This window comes from Coturnix japonica, chromosome 2 (assembly GCF_001577835.2).
Source record: "Coturnix japonica isolate 7356 chromosome 2, Coturnix japonica 2.1, whole genome shotgun sequence".
In the NCBI taxonomy this organism is placed as follows: Eukaryota; Metazoa; Chordata; class Aves; order Galliformes; family Phasianidae; genus Coturnix; species Coturnix japonica.
In genome coordinates this window covers 105,931,191-105,950,391 of record NC_029517.1, presented here as the reverse complement: position 1 = coordinate 105,950,391, position 19,201 = coordinate 105,931,191, and the positions used below count along the sequence as shown (strand labels likewise).

Genomic DNA, 19,201 nt, shown 5'->3' with positions numbered 1-19,201 from the left:
GACAGTATGGTGTTGGTTTTCTCACGGTAAATTAGGTATATTCAGCAGATTTGGAACGGTAATACTTTGAGGTCATGTTCATAATATTATTCACATTACTCCTTTTCATAATGTGCAAACTTGTCCAGGGTTATCCTACCTAGTGTTTATTCAAAGACAGCAAAATTGCTAGATTTATTTTATTAGTTTTGTAACACGAAAATGTAAAGGCTCAGCATGCTAGCCATTATGTCACTGCACATGGCATGCAATATTGGCAGAGATAAGAGGAACTCCTGTAACAGCCTTAATCTCTTTTTTATTATTATTATTAATTTTCCTACAGTAAATTGAGTAGTAAGGTATACTTTACAAAGTTATGGCAGAAGTGCACAACTTGACGGGTGGTAGAGAAGGAGCGAAGTAATATAAATATTTGTAGAACATTTCTGCCATAACTTAATGCTTTGCATATGAATCTTTATAAAGATCCTGTTAGTTTAAAGTAACAGTTACAGTGGGCTATGTAGGTTCAGGCATTTTGAGAGCTGTAAATGATGACTGGAGCATCTGTGGAAGCCTTTGGCTCATCATATGATAACAAAAAAGAGAAGAAAATGAGCAGGAGGGAATTAGTAAATGCATTGGGAGGGCAGGAGGGAGAAGGCAAGAGCTTCCATGTACAAGACAGACTAGACTCATCTGGTTGTTAATTTTAAACTGTTGTTTTTCTTTGCCTTTCTGAATTTCACTGGAGATGTATTTTAACTTAGCAAACAACTGCTGCCATTTTTAAGGAGCTCCTGCGAGCACATCTGCTGTTGGTTCAAGCTCCAGAGCAGAGCTGATGAAAGGGAATGTAGAAACAAGTCTTGGTTATTCTGTGCAACTTCTGTTAGTTTAACATAGCTGCTGCAGATGTGTTTCAAGCTAAGCTACGCACTGTGGCACTGAAAGTTCTGAGAGAGAGAAGCACATGGATCTGTGCAAACCATCTGTGTGAGAGAGAAGGGCAACATAGAAAGTAACTTCCTGAACTACAGTGGGTATATTGGGAAGTTGTATGTGTGGACACCCTCATTTTCACTCTCATTTTCCCCTAGGTTCATCTGCGTCGCATGCTTTGAACACGCTGTAAGCAAGTTTCTAATGTTTCTATACCACTTACCTAGTGTTCTCCCTCATCCGTACTTCAAATATACGTATAAAATGTTTCCTTTCTGTTCCATAACAGTAGATTTTTTTGGGTCTCCCTCAAGGCTTTTAAATCCGCAAAAGTAATATAGTGCAATTCTTCCATGAAGCCTTTTGGTCAAGGTGCCCCAGTTTCCAGGGTGCGCTTACTTGAGGCAGCCCTGGGTTGTTGTGCAGTCTGGCTGCTGTCCCAAGCATCAACTCCAATCCCTTCCCTGCAGAGCCAGCAAGCTCATCTGGGGGACAGCAACTTGCTGTTCCTAGCTTGATGTTCTTAGCCTGTGCAGCTTGGCTCTGCGCACTGTCTTACATGTATCTCAATGAAGGGCAGCACTGCTCCTCTTCACAGAGCATGTTTTCAACACCATGAAAACATTATGGCATCAGCCTTCTTGGCTTTCTAGGATGGTGTTCTCTAATGAAACTTTCCCCTGTCTTCTGTTATCATTGTTGTAAGGGAATAACTTCCTTCCAGTGGGGAGACATGAGAGCACAGGAGTCCCACTTGGACTGTCAGAGTCACCCTTGGACAAATCTGTGTCTGCTGGCTAGAAGGGCAAACAGTGTAAAAATGTTATCACTTGTAGTTCTTCATGAAAATTTCAGATTGGATGCATTGAAGTTGAAAAGTCAACACCTTTAGGAGCAAAACACAGCTTCCTGCAAAATCTTTATACATAAGATACAGGATATTTTGCTCCTCATGTGTCAATTCAGCCTATTTTTTTAAAGAGATTGCAGCAGTTTTATGTTCCGCTTTAAATCTGACTGCTAAACTGATTATATTGTAATAAAATACGTAATAAAATATATCTGCACGAATAATATGAATTTATAGTTTTTCTACAGGGACTTTGAACATTAATTTCAGAAATAACTTTGCCAGAGAAATTGGAGGGTGAATACTAGTACATATTTCCCATGACAATCTTACAAAAGCATTAAATATATCTTTAAAGTTTTAAATGGTAGACCTTGTATAGTCCTAAACTGGTTCCCATCATAGAAAGTTTCGGAGGTAGTAAACAAGAATTTTGTCAGTCTTTGTATCTTTATTATCTGATACGTAGAATGATAGATTTTTGCAAAAATGTACTTTTTGGAAATGTATACTTTATCTGCTGGTCAGTGTAAAACTTCATTTTAGCGTACCTCTGGTTATGATGCATATTGAGTGAACTACTGTTTTAAATATTGGATACAGGAGTAACATTTGCACCTAACCAGAGAATTGGATGGTATCTCAGGTAGATGTTTTTGCTCAAGAACAAGATGCTCCACACAAAGAAAGCAGATGAAAGCAAATGCAAGGCATTGAAAAGGAAAGATGGGACAGATCAATTAACAAGGGATAAGTAATGGGCTAACTTGAAGAGTTACTGCTAAATAATTTCCCTGCTAAAAGAAGAGTTATTAAATGATAGTTTTTTTCCTTCCTGTGCTCAGGGGTTTAAAAATGCACCCGTCATTCATTAACCCAAAGTCCAAGTCAGCTAGACAGAGTGGAAAAAATACCCGACGCTTGGATCTCACAGTTAGCCTGAAAGCTGTGTCCTGCCACTCAAGAGGAGCAAAACAGTTGTGCACTAATTGTGACCATCCTTTAGTTGTAACATGGTGTCGGTCAGATTTGTCTTCAGTTCTTTCCAAATTATGATACTTATCTCTTGTTCTTTACATTTTCTTATTTTCATGCATGGATTGACTTTTTTTCTTCCTTTATTACTGACAAGAGGACACTATTCCTTTCCATTATATTCAGCGTTTCACCTGAAATTCACGATATTTAGGATCTTTTCTTCCCTTTGCTTGCTTTCTTGACGTTTTCTTTGCTTTTACACCACTGTTCATTGGTTTTGATTTCTTTTCTAGGTTTGTCTCTCCAAAATCCCTCTTTCTTTCAGCATGATGATTTCTTTTTTAATGTATCATTTCAGTTCTCGCTTTCTACCTGCTGAGTAGATTCTTAGATGAAAGGGGAAAGCTGTCCAGGAGTTTGTGATGGTCCCATGACCTTACATTGTAAAGTTTGAGGTCCTCGGTCCACCTCTGACAGTGGAATTTAAGATATAATGGTTTCATCCTTTCTGCTCCCGTCTTTTAACTGAGATAGTTGAGTTCAGAAGTTTGTAGAATGATTCCTTCTTTAGTCTTGCCTTTAAGATCATCTTAGACTCCTTTAGTTTTGTGGTTGCTAATAAAAGAAACTGTCTTCTTTCAAAATTTCTGTTTTGAATCCTCTTCTCCAGCAACATTTTTCCAGTTGTCATTAATCATTTCCATTCTGAGAGAGGAGGCTACTGACTTCGTATTTTTCACTGCTAAGTTGACAATTGAAGCTAAAATTTAATAATAAGTGGAAGAGAAACTAAAATGGGAAACTCACAGACTCAGGAAGGTGTGCCTTCATTTGCTTATACTCAGTTCTCACTTGAATTCTTAACTTCACAGGCATTTGAATGGAAAACTCCTTTTGGTTTTAAAATTAAAAAGAAAGAATGTCTGTGAATTTGAGAGCTTGCTGAAGAAGCTTCTGAATTTCTGTAGCCAAGTTGCTTTTCAGAGCCTCACAACATATGTTCACACTTGTAATTTCAGCTGTATCTGTGCATCTAATGCATTTGGTCTGGCTTTAGAGAAAATTCACGGTATGGTGGTTAAATATGACCAAACGTGCTATTGTCTTTCCTGTGATGGTTGCTTTATCTCTTTATCTGGCATGAGCTATTTATGCATAAAGTACCCAAGAGTGTACATTAGAATAAGTTGTAAATGTGCAAAAGACCACACATGGCTCTTCTAAATCGTTTGAAAATTTTCTGGTGTATTTTTCCTAAACCCACGTTTTTAAAAATCTAGAATTCACAGCCATCATGTGAGGCTAAATAGATTTCTTCAGCTTTTTTCTTATCTGAGGTTGTTGACCTCAGGAGAGGAGGAGAAGGTTACAGGGTCAAAGTCTTTTCCTCCTTGGAGCTTGCTGCTTGCTGGGAGAGGGTTGGCTGGAAAATAGATGTTTTAGAAAAAGGGTTGAGGGTCATGATTTTAATTCTGTTAGGGAACAGCTGGTTTGAGTTTCTTTCCACTTCTATCTTCCCTCCCTTCCTCACAAATCCATAGAGAGAGAGAAATTTGTTCAGAGGAAAGCAGTAACACAAAAATAAAGGATTGCAATATTTTCATATTTAAAATAGATCGTGTTTGTTATAGTATTTCACATTAAGTGAGAGAAGAGGAAACTATTAAAGTAACTCAAATCCATTATTGTTTCAAGCATTGAATTGAGATTGATCTACAGTGCCAGAGGTCTGTTTGTTTTCCTGCCAAATGTTGAAATCATTAATAGAAATGTTTTTATTAGATAAACAATATGCACTATGATTTTTAATTTAGTGATGGACAAAGCTCATTATAAATGTGCCATGTTAGTTTGCATACAAGTCACTGCAGGAAGATGGTTTGATCTGGCTATTTCTATTTAGATTTTCTTCATCTTTGCATGCTGCTTTCATGCACTATGACCAAAGACAGAGAAGGAAACTCACAACTCTCAAATGAATGGCAAACTAGGAACAGATTTTTCGTCTGCACTCCTCTGAAAAACTGGCCTCAGGCTGTGTTGGTGTGTGGCTCAACAGCAATCAGAGGTCATAATTTCATTGGCGGTTAGCATCAGGTTTAATTTTTCTAATATGTTACATTTACCGAAATGTCTGGTTTCAGTTACACTTATGCACTGACTGAATCAGCTTTGAGCAGCATGATGTTTTAAGGTACCTGAAAGGCTACAAGAACGTTTATGGAACACATATGCTAATTGTTTTTAACCACTTTCCTTTCTAAACACAAAAACGTGTTTTTGGAAAGCCATTTAACAGTAGTAGCTAATGATGGTGTGCTTTCATACTAAGACACGAGCGCAAAGAATAGGTAAGATAGTTGTTTTAACAAGACTGCCATCTACTGATTTCCACAATTAAAAATATCCCTGATGAATAGATTGTTCACATTTTTTTTTTATAGCTTTATTTTTTAAGATTTGCAAGATCAAGAAAATCCTAAAGTCTTTCTGTCACCTTAGGAATGCGACCAGGTTCACATTGATGACGTGTCTTCGGATGACAATGGTCAAGATTTAAGGTATGAGAAAATCGAAAGAGATAAAATGTTGCTTTGCATGCTTCTCCCTGGGAAAGCAATAACTGCTGTAGTGCTTACAGTAGCCCATTGTCTTCTTAGCTATTTTAGCCTTTCCAACCTAGCGGTGAGTAGCTGGTGGCTGAATGTAGCCTGTTGTTTTTTGTTAATTTGGGGGTTTTCTTATCTCCAAATAGCACCTATAACTTTGGAACGGATGGCTTTCCTGCAGCTGCCACCAGCGCTAATTTGTGCCTCGCGACAGGGGTGCGTGGAGGAGTGGATTGGATGAGAAAATTGGCATTCCGCTACAGACGAGTAAAAGAAATATACAATACCTACAAAAACAATGTTGGAGGCAAGTGACTATGAAGCATATAACATATATAAATGAGAAGCAGGAAAAAGGAAGGGGTTTTATGTTGTTGTTTTCTGCACTGTATGGAAAGTTGTATGTGAACTAATGAAAGCAAAGGAAAATGACAGAGTATCACATCATTTCAGTGCACACATGTCCTTATCTACTCTGCAGGTCTTCTTGGTCCAGCAAAAAGAGAGGCTTGGCTACAACTAAGAGCAGAAATTGAAGCTTTGACGGATTCTTGGTTAACACTTGCACTGAAAGCACTCACCCTTATTCATTCAAGGTGAGTATGGATGGGGTAGTTACAAAATGTTAAGAGGTCTGCCATTGATTTAGAAGAGGCTGCCTGGTCTCATGGACATAATGCTGCAGTGAAGGACCTTCTTTTCATTCCCTGTTCTGGTCTGACCTTGATCTCCTATAATGCAGAGAGAGAATGTAACTTTGATAAGTGTCAGTAATAATAGTGAAGGGTTCTGATGGGAGGGTAAGATTTTCCTTGTTTTGTTTTACTTTGCTTTGCTTTGCTTTGTTTTACATTGCTTTGTTAAAAGGATATTTGTGTTTGCTGTTCCACAGGACAAATTGTGTGAACATCCTTGTAACAACTACTCAACTAATTCCGGCTCTGGCTAAAGTCTTGTTGTATGGATTAGGGGTTGTATTCCCCATAGAGAATATTTACAGTGCAACTAAAATAGGTGAGCTATTTTTTATAATGTTGTGCTATATCTGAAACAATAAAAGTAATTCTAAATAAAAAGCAGTTGTAGTTCATATTCTTTACTATATATTTAGAAGCATGCAGATTATTGTTGTATCTCAGAAAAGACATTTCATGCTAAGGCATCCTAAAAGTGTTTTACAAAGAACTTCATATAGCTCAGTAAACACAGATGCAGCCTCTGTTAGGAGGAAATATAATAATTTTTCTTAAAACTATGAGGGTATCTGGCAGTGCAGGTGGTTTTGTGGTAGGCTGTCAGTAGAGACCCTTGCAGTTACCTCAAGTTAGCACAGGCAATTCTGTAAAAGGTAGACCCTGGCTGCAATCACTTTCATGTGTTCTGGAGAAAATCGTGGTAAACAGCTTACCAGAAGCAAGAATGTTTTGCTTCAGAATGTAGTTAGTTAAGCTTATTCATACTGACTGTAATAAGCTACAGCCTGGCAAATGTTTATTTCTGTTTTCTGTTTCAATATAAAAGATGTTATTCTGAGTATGTAGAAAATACATCGTACCAGATGGCAGTGGTGCTCGTAATTTTTAATGTGATTATGACGTATCTGTTCTGTCTCAGATTCCCTCAAAAATGTTGGCAACATGAAAACATTTTTCATGTGTTCTTAAGTGTCTATAATATAGGACGCTCAAATGGCCAAGAAAAAACGGTGGGTCATTTTTGTTTGGTTTTGTTTTGTTTTTAAATAAATACCTCAGTTGAGCATTTTATATAGAAATTTGAAAGCATTACTGTAAAAGATTTAGAGCCATTTCCTGGGTGGAAATGTCACTCTACCTGACTGCAGAAGCTTTGTGAGTTAGAGCTTTCGGTTCTACTACTTCAAATATAAATTTTAATTGAAGCACTGTAATAAATATTCACTGATGACTTAAAGTGCACAGAGCAAAGAGTACTTGTGGAGTACTGTCTTCAGTCACTGACTGTCACAGGAAATCTGGAGATTTTTGTAATATGGCACAATTCATGATTTTCCAGCATGGTTTTAACCTACTTGGTATTGCAGAATCCTTATGCCTGGTGCTAATGTTAAAGGGTGTCATTGAGTAGTGTAGTTTCTCTGCTGACAAGAAACCTTTTTTGTATTTCCAGTCTATTTGTTGGTATTGTCCTGTAGCTGAAATAATTATTTTGAAAAACACAAATTTTGCTATTTTGTGGTCTAGCCATGCAGCAGATACACAGGTAAGCGTGCATTTTGGCCAGGCTGGTGTGATCGTTCAGATTGACAGCATTGAAGAAGACCTGACTGTAGGCATTTACTTACATTCTGTCTTCCCAGTATCAGTACCTGAAACACTGTACAGAACTGGGATCATTTCCCTAGGTCTGTGCACTGAAGTAATGAGCTAAGTTAATGGATCCCAGTGCAGGATCAAGGACCTTGACCATGTATTGGATTACAGGCATTTAAACCTAAATCTTTTTTGTGACCTCCTAAGTCAGGATACTACTGTTTCAGGAGCTGTGATTAATCTTGTCACAGGTTGCAGAGAAAAAGCTAGAATTTCTACTCAGAGTTCTCCTGGTGGGGGAATCCCCTCCAAAACGAGAAAAGTGATACTGCAGACCTGTGGTACGCTACATCTACCATGTCGTGTGCATTAAATGACCTTTCAGAGCAGACTTGAAGGTTGCCTGTCAGCTGTTCTGGCAGGAACAAAGCTGCAATAAGCCTGGGTACACCGTCCTGCACGAGAGGCTCTTCTCTGTTATCTAGCAATAATTATGTATTAAAGTGTTACAGACTAATATAAAAACAAGATATTTGGTGATATCTCCTTACCACTTACCCATAGTAGTTTTATATACATTTATATTTATTTATTTTCTTTCAGGAAAGGAAAGCTGTTTTGAGCGAATAATTCAAAGATTTGGAAGAAAAGTAGTGTATGTGGTTATAGGAGATGGTGTCGAAGAAGAACAAGGCGCTAAAAAGGTAATGGCCCTTTTTCAGGATTTCAGGACTCTGAAAGCAAAATCGTCCTTTCTATCGTATGCAACAGCATGTACTGGCATTTGATTTTAGTATCTTTGCTTTATGAATTATAATGTTTTGATCGTATCTGGTAGAAAGCTCCATAAAACTAGATAATGATGTGCCCCGCTGTTCTCCAAAAGGCACATTATGCTAGCTATGTATATTTGGCTTATTTCAGAAAGGAGCCAGAAAATGGGTCCTGGTTTTTGTGCCAAGAACTAATAGTTCTGTTTTCATTGGCATCCCAAAATACCACATCGGATGTTATGAATATAAGCAAAAAATGGTGATTCTTACTGATCAAAGGCAGTGTGAAATTTGACCGGATGAAATACATATATGTCACACCTTGAATATGCATGTAGGTCTGGAGTAGTTTAATAGTTTTCTTGTGGGACCATAATTTGGATTCTGTATTCAGGTAAATACTCATGTCTTGTCCTGCATTCATAACCTCAGTAAATTGAGCCGAGGATGCAATTTGCATGTCTATTTATTATTTTTTTCCCTTCCTCTGGGAGAGAGGGGGAAAATTACATTTTTTTTCCCAGTGTGGAGTAAGCTCCATAGAAAGCAAAACTTCCCTCTGATAAATAATTGCCTTCCTCATCTACCAAAAGAGAGGCAGATATGGAGTCCTTACTTTAAAGAAAAAGGCACAGTTTTGGCTATTTGAGCAATAAGAGAAGGAAAATGAGCATTTCACTTACTTCTTCCCTTTAAGGATAAATTGCTTTGACACAAGTTCTCTTTTAGCACAGAAATATCTCTGTGGTACTTCTGTATCTGTTTCCACTGTTGCTAGATTGGCAGAGTAAAACTAATTAGTTCAGATGACATTTTACCAGATGCACTGCTGACTGGTTTTGCTTCTGAAATCAGGGGTTTGTGCCCCTGGAGCACTTCAGGCAGGTTCCCGGCTCGTCCCAGCACTTTGCAGAGCATCAGTTTCATATATCCCTTTGGCGGGCGGACGGGAACAGTTTGCTTCTTTTTCCTTCAGAAATGCCTTTCATCTTTGCAGAGAAATGTTTTCCCGCTGTAAATGATTACGTTTTAAAAGCCGCATTTAAGATCGGGGGGAGGGAAACAAAAAAATCTTCTTTGTTCCTTTTCTGTTGCTTGGTGAAATAGTGCTATATATGATAATGGAAGGAGTAGTCCTTTTGGTAATATTATCTAATTCACTTCATTTTTTCAACAGGAAACACAATTCAGAGAAGCATAGGAGAAAACCCTTCCAGTTACTAAGAGGTGTAGCAGCACAGAAAGTTTCTTTGTGCCATTGGTTCTGTATATTCTTCCTTATTTGAAGAAATGTAGATTTAAAGCATGTTAGATTAGGTTCTGGATTAAATTATGTTTTAAAACAATGCCAGACAAGTCAGTTAAGTACATCAGCAACCTCGCCTTTCTGCAGAAACTATTAATTTGATTAAAGGAAATGTTTCTGTGATTCTTGTCCTGTTTCTTGCTCCTCCTAAAATGAACTCCCCGTTGCAAGTTGTGAAAGCAGGAGTTGATCCTTGATTTTGGCCCTTGCCAAAGTGCCAGAGCAAGAATCACAGAGTACTCGGAGCTAATCTCATCTCAGATGGTGCCTTGTTTTTTGACTGCTCCTCAGGTTATTTTTTAGTGTTAAAAGAAGGAGTAGGCACAGGATTGTGCCATAGAGTATGCTGTGCTTCAGTTCAAAGACATACGCCCTGTTTAATGAAGGATTAGTACTGCTGTATTAGAATGTACCTTCTGTAGAGCGTCTGCAAGCAAAACTGGGACTACTCCCACAGAAAATGTGAAGCCCGTCAGCCAAAACTGACCTTGCTTATCCTCTCACATTCCAGCTTCCTTCCTATCAGCATATTCAGTTTTGGGCCCCTCACGACAGGAAAGATATTGAGACCCTGGAGTGTGCCCAAGGAAGGGCAACAAAGTTGGTGAAGGGTCTGCAATTCAGGTCTTAAGGGCAGTGGCTAAGGTGTGGAGAAGAAGAGGCTCAGGGACACCTTATCACTCTCTACAGCTGCCTGAAAGAAGGCTGAAATGCAGTCAGGGTCAAACTCTCCTTCCAGGTAACTGGTGACAGGACAAGAGGTAATGACCTCAGGTTGCACCAGGGGAGGTTCAGGTTGGATATTAGCAAATTTTTTTTCTCAGAAAGAGTGGTGAGGCATTGGAACAGGCTGCTAGGGTGGCGGTGGAGTCATCATCTCTGAAGGTGTTCAGGAAATGTGTAGATGTGGCACTGAGGGGCATGGTTTACTGGCATGGTGGTAACAGCCTAACAGTTGGATTAGGTTATCTTAGTGATCTTTCCAACTTCTGTGGCTCTGATATTGATTTTTGTGATATTCTCATAGCATGGACAGTGTTTATGTCATTCCTTTGTACTGCACTTTGCTGAAGGAGGTTGACCTGTGGAGAAGCCTTTAGCTTATGTACCTTATTTTTTTTTACTTAGAGCATGGACAGTATACCCTTCTTTAAAATTTAAATAGCTCTTCACTGCTTACGTGTAGTTTGTAACAGGCATATTTAAATGAGCACATAAATTCAAATCTATTTCATTTTTTTTCCAGTCCCTCAGTGAAAAGAGCTGAACTCCAAGCCTAGGAGTTCATAATGTTAAGTTTTGTTATTAAAATAACTTACTATTAATTTAGCCAGTTGCTTCATCATGAGACAAGGTTTTTCACAGTTGTCCTTAATCTTTTGAAAAGCCTGAGTCGATACAACAGAAGAAAAAAGATGCATTTAAAACCTTTATAGTAAAAATTCAATTATGCATTTTTTTCTGTAGAGGTTAAAAGGTCATTGCTCTTTACAGAAATGTGTTCAGGAGAGATTGGTATTTTGTGAAATGCCTCTCCTGATCGATGAAAATAAATACAACGCACTGAGGAAACGGCATACTCTTACGTTTGGTGTCACACAGGAGAAGCCGTGGTATCAACACCTTGCCTTAGCTGTCACTTCCTGCAGAATATAAGACAATTAAAATCCTTAGGCCGTTCACGTTACAGGCTGAGGAGAAATCGTACCCTTCTGGATGGGTTCAGGAGGTAGGGCAGCCGCAGCAGCAGGGTTCACGGGGAGGTTGCTACCTTTGGAAAAGAGGAGGGGAGAGAGAAAAGCGGGGAGAGGTGAGGAGCGCTCAGGGCTGCTGTGGGGGCACGTGCCTGTAGCATGCCCAGGCATGGGGCTGCCTCCTTCCCTGTGTGTCTGCATGCCACTGCGGTGACATACACAGAATCAGTTCCTGGGTTGCTCTGCCAGAAACTCCATTGTCTTGAGGTTGTTTTTTTTTGTTGTTGTTGTTGTCGTTGGGAAATATTCATAAGGCAGAAAAAGAAAAAAAAAAAGATAAAACCCTGAGGTTTCCTACTCGGGAGAATCTTGCAAAGCATTTCTGATTTGCAAGATGAGACAACAGGAGGAGCATCTCTTCATGGAAGAGCTGGATTTTAAATCAGGTGATTCAGGAGAGCCTGGGCAAATCAGTTTCTCCTTTTGTCTTCAAAATGGTCGCTTGGCTTTGGAGGAAAATTGTGAGGAAAAATCATAAATCTTCACAGAGCAATAAATAGAATATAAAAGGCTATCCAGTCTGCAGCTGCTTTAAAGCTTGCAGTCACACTGTGCTCCTTAGGTTTGGGTAGGAAGTAAAGGCGACCACTTAGTGAAATCTGGCAGAAACACAACAAAAATACAGTGAAAGATGACAGAAACTTATGAGTTTTCAATTCAGATGTGTCACAAATCTCAGGAGTGAGATTTCTGTAGAAATATGAATTCATTTAAGGGAAGAAGGATAGCCTGCAGTTTCCAGTGTTACTCAGTCAGAAAACGCTTTTGTTTTGTGCATATATTGAAGTGCTTTTGTTTATTTTGGTGAATACTTGGAGCTTTGTTCTTTTAGTGAATACACACTGAAAATAATACTGCCTCTAGTTCAAAATTTAGATACCTTAATATTTTAGGTTATGGAATAATTTTATAATTGCTAGCTTTACTAAATTAATAATTTAACTTTTCTTACTTAAGCCAAACAAGCACAAAGTGAACCTGGTGCCACCATATTTCATTTAAGAATAGAACTGAAATGTTCACAGCTTTACTTATTGTCAAGTGTCACATTATTAAACATTTGCAACACGATTCATGCTTCTTAATAGACAGAAGTTTCATATTCACCTGGAAGATAGTGAAATAGTGCACAAAACCCTTCCTTTACTACCAGCCTAGCCATTTGTCCCCCCCTAAAAGCAATAAGAAAAGCTTTCTCACAGTTTCTTCAGTTCATAATGCATCCAGCTAGGCTGCTGTTCGTTAGTGGTTCATGTTGATCACCCATTCTTGAGCTTCAGTATATGTGGCATATATATTAGCATTTTTTTGTGTGCTCAGAATTGAATACATTAGGCACGATGTGTGTGATAAGTGTTAGCAATGAGAGCTTTCTAAAGGTAATTTTTGGTAAATACATATCCACACAAGTATGTCTGATCATATTGTAAGAAGAAATGAGCCTCCATCTCACTGTTGGCAGTTCTTGTGGATGAGCAGGGTGTGCTAACACAGAAATAATGTATAAGGTTTTACTTGATCATTTTGTACAGTCATTTAGTAGATTAGATAAGGTAAAAATTATTGTATATGCCCAGTAAACACACATGAGTATATATGGGCACATATGTGTGTGAGGCTGCATATACACACACAGATGCATGCATGTAGCTATATATAGATCTGTATCAGGTTCGTTTCCCCTCCTCTTAGCTATGAAGTCTGTGCCGTAGGGTCAGACTGATAGAGATCGGAATCAGCCACATGGGCCCCATGCACAGAGTGCCCATGCAGATTCCAGTGACCATGCAGCCACTACGTTCCTGGCGTGTTTCATTTCTGGGGAGTGTACGGCTGGTCCTTTGACCTATACGCACGAGAACTTAAAATAATTACAATCCTGAGATTTACACAACCTCTTTGTTTTCACAGGACTCTCCAGGCTCTCATTCCATGTCTCGCTGCTATAAGTGAATAGAGTAAATGGAGGCATATTCCTTTAACAGATATAAATAAAGCAGAGGACACTTATGTGAATTTCAGATTCACAAATATACAGCCAAAACAATGATCACTTAAAGTTTTGGTTTTAAACTCTGACCATAAACAGCTGAGAGTAATCCAAAACTTGATATTGCATATGGGCATCATAGCAAGAATCACTGTGATTTGATTTAGCAGAAGCTCAACCTTCTGTTAAAACAATCAGGGTCTTTAACTACCCCCGACGCCTGGTGTGTGTACACTCTGTAGTGCTGAGGTTGTTACTAGGGAAGCAGTATAATGCTGGAGCTGCATGAGGTGGGAGCTGGAAGCCAAGAATTTATTACTACAGTTCTCCCTATTCATTAGTTTGCTGTATGTCCTTGGAGGGCTTCCATGTCATTGACTCTTGGCTTCTGCAGGGACACTACTCAAGGGCAGGTGTCCACCACACCCTGCACTACACTTAGGTATGTTATTTATACCTCTCTGAGCTAGTGGTTCAGGCAGAGCTGATTCCAAACTGACAGAGAGAGCAGATAGGTGCTGCCTTGCAACTGGGCAAGGAGTGGGAAGCTGCAGCCTTGCAAAAATGGAGACAGCACCACTTTGTACACTCAGTTGGCAAGCACAGATTGGACTGGCTACAAGCAGAAAAGCATGCCTGTTTGTCCTTGATGTAAGATCCCTGTCAGATGTTAAGTTCTGATCTCGCAGCCTAAAGAAGAGACAGGAACACAGAAGCTATAGGAGAGCCCAGAAAACAGCGTGATTAGGAAATTTTATTTCTATTTGGTATTGTTCATACTGAATGTGATGCAAGAAATTAATTTTTTAGGAAAGGTTTGAGCTGGAAGGTAGTAATAAACGACCTGATGGAGCAGAGAGGGCAGTCTGTATAGTGTAACGGGAGGAGCTGGGACATGGAGCAGAAGCTCAGTGAGCTGATTGCATCTAGTTTCTGCTGCTACTGCGGCACGGAAGTCAGTACTGAATATGTATAAATAGTAGAAGTCATGTTTAATGTTTCCTTCTTAAGGAGAGGAGTACTGTGTAAAGCATGTATTTGTAAATACTATAAGCATTTATTCCAGCTATGTTTCACTTGTCTCTGAATTATTATATTTTCCCCAGCAGTGACGTGGCTCACTTATTTACCTTATCTTAGTCAGCTGTATCTGAAGTCTTTGTGACAATCTAGAGTAAAACAAAGCAAAGCAAAAACTAATCCAGTGGTGCTTCCTTGTGAATCATTTTATTTGCTTCCTGAATAATTCCATGGTTCTAAAAGCATGGGGGCAGCTGTTGACACATCTATATTACATTTTAATCCAGATCAGGAGTGTCATACGGAAGGAGACTGTCTCCCTTACTCTGCTTTGGCTAACATTTGTTTTAGGGCAAAAAACTGATTTCTTTTGGACAGAACTAAACCAGAAGTGCTTACCAAATGCTCTCCAACTGCTAGTAGGCGTATTTTCCATAGCAGTGGACTAGAGTTGTTCTGAAATGAAAACCCTGAAATACAGACACCTCCATCGCTCTGTAGTCGCTCTTACTGTGCAGCTCTTCTTGCTAACACCTGTCCTTTATTTGGTGTGCATTTTCCAGATTCCCGGCTGTGCTACTTTGCATGTCCTGCACCACTTATTAGCAAAATCTAGCTGATTAATACCATTCCAGCCTCATCTCTGCTGAATTTATTGCAAGCTTTGTGCTAAGGTGTTGGGTGGATGGAATAGGTATAGAGCAGCTGTGCAGAGTTTACAGTAAATGTGTACCTGGAAACAGAGGGTTTCTCATTGTGCTTTTGCATTTCTTTCAGAATTGCTCTCTAATTCCTTGAGAATGAAAAAGGGAGTTCAGCATAGCAACGATTATCAGAAGAGATGTAGTTTTGCTGCTGATTTAAATAGAATTAGGAATTTGTGCAGGAAATGCTGAGGTACAATTAATAAAACAGTTCCTGAGAAGCTGCTAATAAAATTCTTTGGGACCCCAGAAGCTATGGCGATAGTAAATAGTTTGCGGTTTGCCTCCTAAAGATGTCAAACACAAGCTGGCCCTATGAGATGGTGAACAAGGTCATGTTTAGCCTTCAAAATATTGTTGCATTGAAACTATTTTCCCATGGAATTAACAGAAATCTTCCTGAAGAAAGCTGATGGTTATCTATTTGTATTTATGTGAAAGGTCTTGTTGACAGTATAATCCCTGTTTTACAGTATAAAGCTAGCAAGTATTCTTAATCAGATTTTTACCCTTCATGGATGAGGTTAATGAGTACTTTTTCCTGGTACTTGTGGTTTTGGTTCCTTCAAGTTTTTTGCATGCATAGTTGTGCTGCAGACTGAGATCTTATTACAGTTAATAGGAAAAAAATACGTATTTATTTTAAAATTGTCCCATATGGAAAATATGTTTTAAGATCAGTGCTAACAATGAGCGATGTTACGCAAACCACCAGGATAAAATTCCTTTCAGAGTGATGTGAGCAACACATGAGCTATTCTGAATTGTCTTTCCTGTGTTTGTAACTCACCTGCCAGGGAAAGTTTTCCAGATAATAAATACGTTTTGATGGTAAATATTACTATCACCTCCATTTTGTCTTTTTTAATATATTTTTAAGTAAGTTCTCTTCCTCAAACTACCCACCTACTTCATGTATGGAACAGTTTTCTTAATTCTTCTTTTCCTAGGAAAAAAAGCAGTTTCTTCCTCAAACAGTTGCATTGTTTTTCTTAAGATCCTTAAGATCCGCTGTCTTTCCTGTTGGTGGGTGGGTTTGCTGTTGGTGATATTATCGATAATTTGTGCTCAAGCATCAGAGAAATCAGAAATAAATGTGAAGGGATTGAGGTTTTAAGAGCTCTGAATTGCTCCCTGCTCACACTGTTACCTTCTTGCAAATGACAATGGGTGGGTCTAAATACCAAAATGCTTGGGGTTATTTTTACATGTTGTCTGTGCTGTTCACAGCATGCTATGCCATTTTGGAGGATCTCAAGCCACTCTGACCTTATGGCCCTTCACCATGCCTTGGAACTGGAGTACTTGTAGCAGCTCAGCAGCACTTTGAAACCCCAGAGCCTCCTTCTGCCCATGGACGGTATGCCTGTGTCTTGTGTCAGCATTGGACTACAGAACTTTGTGATTTCAACATGTTGACGTACAGCTGCAATTGGTCTTAACCCTTGCCCTTTCAGTAAACGGAGGAGCATGTCTTTTTCTTCAGAACAGCTGTTGACTCTGGTACTGCGAGTCCAACAAAAATAAGCCATGCAAATGTTTTAACAGATCATCTTTACTATATTTGCTACCAAAAAAAGAAATGGAGAAGGAAGAAAAAGGAAACAAAGGTTCATACCTGTGAAAATAAAAAGGACCTGCAAGTGCTTTGTAGTTTTTAAACTCTTCAATGTGACACACGCCGTTTCTTCAACACAGCAAACTTGATTGCACAATGAAGACTGAAATTTTTCAAAATACCAGTGGAGTAATTTTCTTCTAAAGAAGGTTTACTTTTTGGTTTCTCATACCCAGGGTACTCTGTACATCTTTACTTATTTATGAACAGACTGTGTTTTAACATCATATAACTGAGGATATGTGTAATAGGAATAAAGGCTATTATAAGCCTTGGCCTTACGATACAGCAACTACTTTTGATTTTAGCACATTACAGAGTAGTTTAAAATATGTCTAATTTAAACTAATAGGTACATCACTGAGACAATCATGTACAGGAAGAATTTTTGTGTAAATTTGTAATAATGAATGATTCTTTTACATATCGTTAAGGTAAATGCTATTGAAAGATAGTAATGCCTTGTTGGTGAAGAATGAGGCTACGTGTGCACAAAATGTTGTGCAGTGCCTTGTCAACACGTTGGATATAAATATGTAGATAATGGATTTTTTTAGATAAATTTGTCAAGACCAAAAGCATGGATGTCAAGTGTCAATATGAATTGGGTTTTGTTCTTTTCAGCTATTTCTCTACCTTTTTTCTCTCATCTATTCTGATTATGAAAAGGTTTTCTTTCCCCTATTAAGGAAATATAGATAAAACACAACTGAAGAGGAGTACTTTGCTGTCTTCTGTTCGCTCTTAACTCTTTTTTTAGAGTATTGACAAATGAATTAGCAGATTCCATAAAGAAATAGAGAGCGCAGATATATTTTAAGACATGACATAAACTGGAATCTAGGTACCGACTCATCCAAAAATAAAGGAAATTATTGCGATTGTTATTTTTAGAAATTAGAAATGGTAATATTTTGGAGAAGTTGAGTGAGATACTCATATACATTTAAGTTTTTTAATCCTCTTCCACCAGGAGTCAGATTTTCCTAAGATATAACATCCATTGCCGGCAATGGAAATACAGAAATACTTATCGCCAAGGAGTTTAAATGTGCTTTTGTCTATATCCATTTACAGGACAAACCTAGACCGTGTCTGTCTGTGACTTGTGACTTTTCTAATCTTGAAGGCCATGAGCTACTTGATCAGATAAACTGTTAGTCTTACTATTTGACGTGAATTGTACCAATTCCCATTGCTTGTCTCAAATCTCTTCATTAAAAAGAAGCGTTGGATTGGATTTGTTGTTTCATTCTCCAGCTTTTCTTTTCTTTTTTTTTTTTTTTTTGTAAAAACACCAGCCTTGAAACAACTACCTGCAAAGCTATGAAGCACCAATGTAGCTGCAAAGCAATGCTGTTCTTTATTGGAGAATCACGTTGCTGCTAGAATTAAATGTTTGTGGATTGCTTTATTATCAACAAAGAGGTTTTTATCCTACCATGTGCTTTACTTTACCCAGTTTATGAGTAACTGGAATTCACAGAGTACTCACAAACATACATGAAGCACATTGTGGATAGCTTCTAAAAATATATTAGCCCTTTATATTTCTTCAAATGAAGTAGACAAAAATGGAAGGTTGGTTAATCTTTCTTTCTTCTCCCTTCCTTCTTTCTTTTTTTTTTTTTTTTTTTTTGGTCTCTTTTCTATCTTTAGTCACTTGCAGACTGAAAAAACAAAAAAAACAGCTTATCTGGGCCTTATTGTACAAAAAGTGTGTTGTGTCCACAGTTGTGTACAGAATTTTTCTTCATTAATTTTGTTTTAAATTAATAAAATTGATTTGTGAACATATTAAACAACTCTCTTGTATGCAAGTCTGTGACATTTCTCCTCTCTAGGTCTGGAATGAGGAGATAGCTCTCATCTTTTCACTGTCCTAAGACACAAGTTGTTCGCCTCTTTATGCCCACCTGAGATGTTAAATAGGGTAAAAAATATTTACTTCTAGTTTACAAAAGGCTAATTTTGATGGGCAGCAGGAGGAGGAGCTAAAGGAGGTCAGAAACATGTAGTAGGACTCTGACTTGGTGCATGCTGTCCTGGAAACTTGGTGCATGCTGTCCTGGAAACATGTGCCCAAGTGACTGGCTAAAAGCAAGTACCTAAATGTTAGGTGCTGTGATACCTGAGAAGGTCATTCGAAGCACACATATGGCTAATGGATTAGCCTGATCATTCAGATATTGCAGTCAGGACTATAGCAAGCCTCCTACTCTCTGAGAATCTGAAACAGGCCTGAACATCTCTGGAAATTCAAGATTTGAGATTTGAAAGGAAGCTGGTGGACAGTGGTGCCCACTTTCTTGGGGGATTATGTCTACAAAACTTCCTTTTTGAACTGATTGTCTGCTTACAACAGCAGTGACCAGAGTGCCTTG

At 38.5% G+C, this 19,201-nt stretch overlaps 1 protein-coding gene across 11 annotated transcripts in view; it reads left to right on the top strand.

The window, feature by feature from the left end:
- The window catches only part of EYA1 (EYA transcriptional coactivator and phosphatase 1), an 85,244-nt gene extending 66,838 nt beyond the window's left edge, over positions 1-18,406 (top strand). For all 11 annotated transcript variants that reach the window (XM_015855765.2, XM_032442755.1, XM_032442754.1 and 8 more), the window contains 6 exons: positions 5,255-5,313; positions 5,508-5,668; positions 5,843-5,957; positions 6,254-6,375; positions 8,256-8,356; positions 16,430-18,406. In XM_015855765.2, coding sequence (XP_015711251.1) covers positions 5,255-5,313; positions 5,508-5,668; positions 5,843-5,957; positions 6,254-6,375; positions 8,256-8,356; positions 16,430-16,510 — 639 coding nt within the window. In that variant the 3' untranslated portion in view covers positions 16,511-18,406. The remainder of the gene's footprint in view (positions 1-5,254; positions 5,314-5,507; positions 5,669-5,842; positions 5,958-6,253; positions 6,376-8,255; positions 8,357-16,429) is intronic.
- Positions 18,407-19,201: the final 795 nt, after the last annotated feature.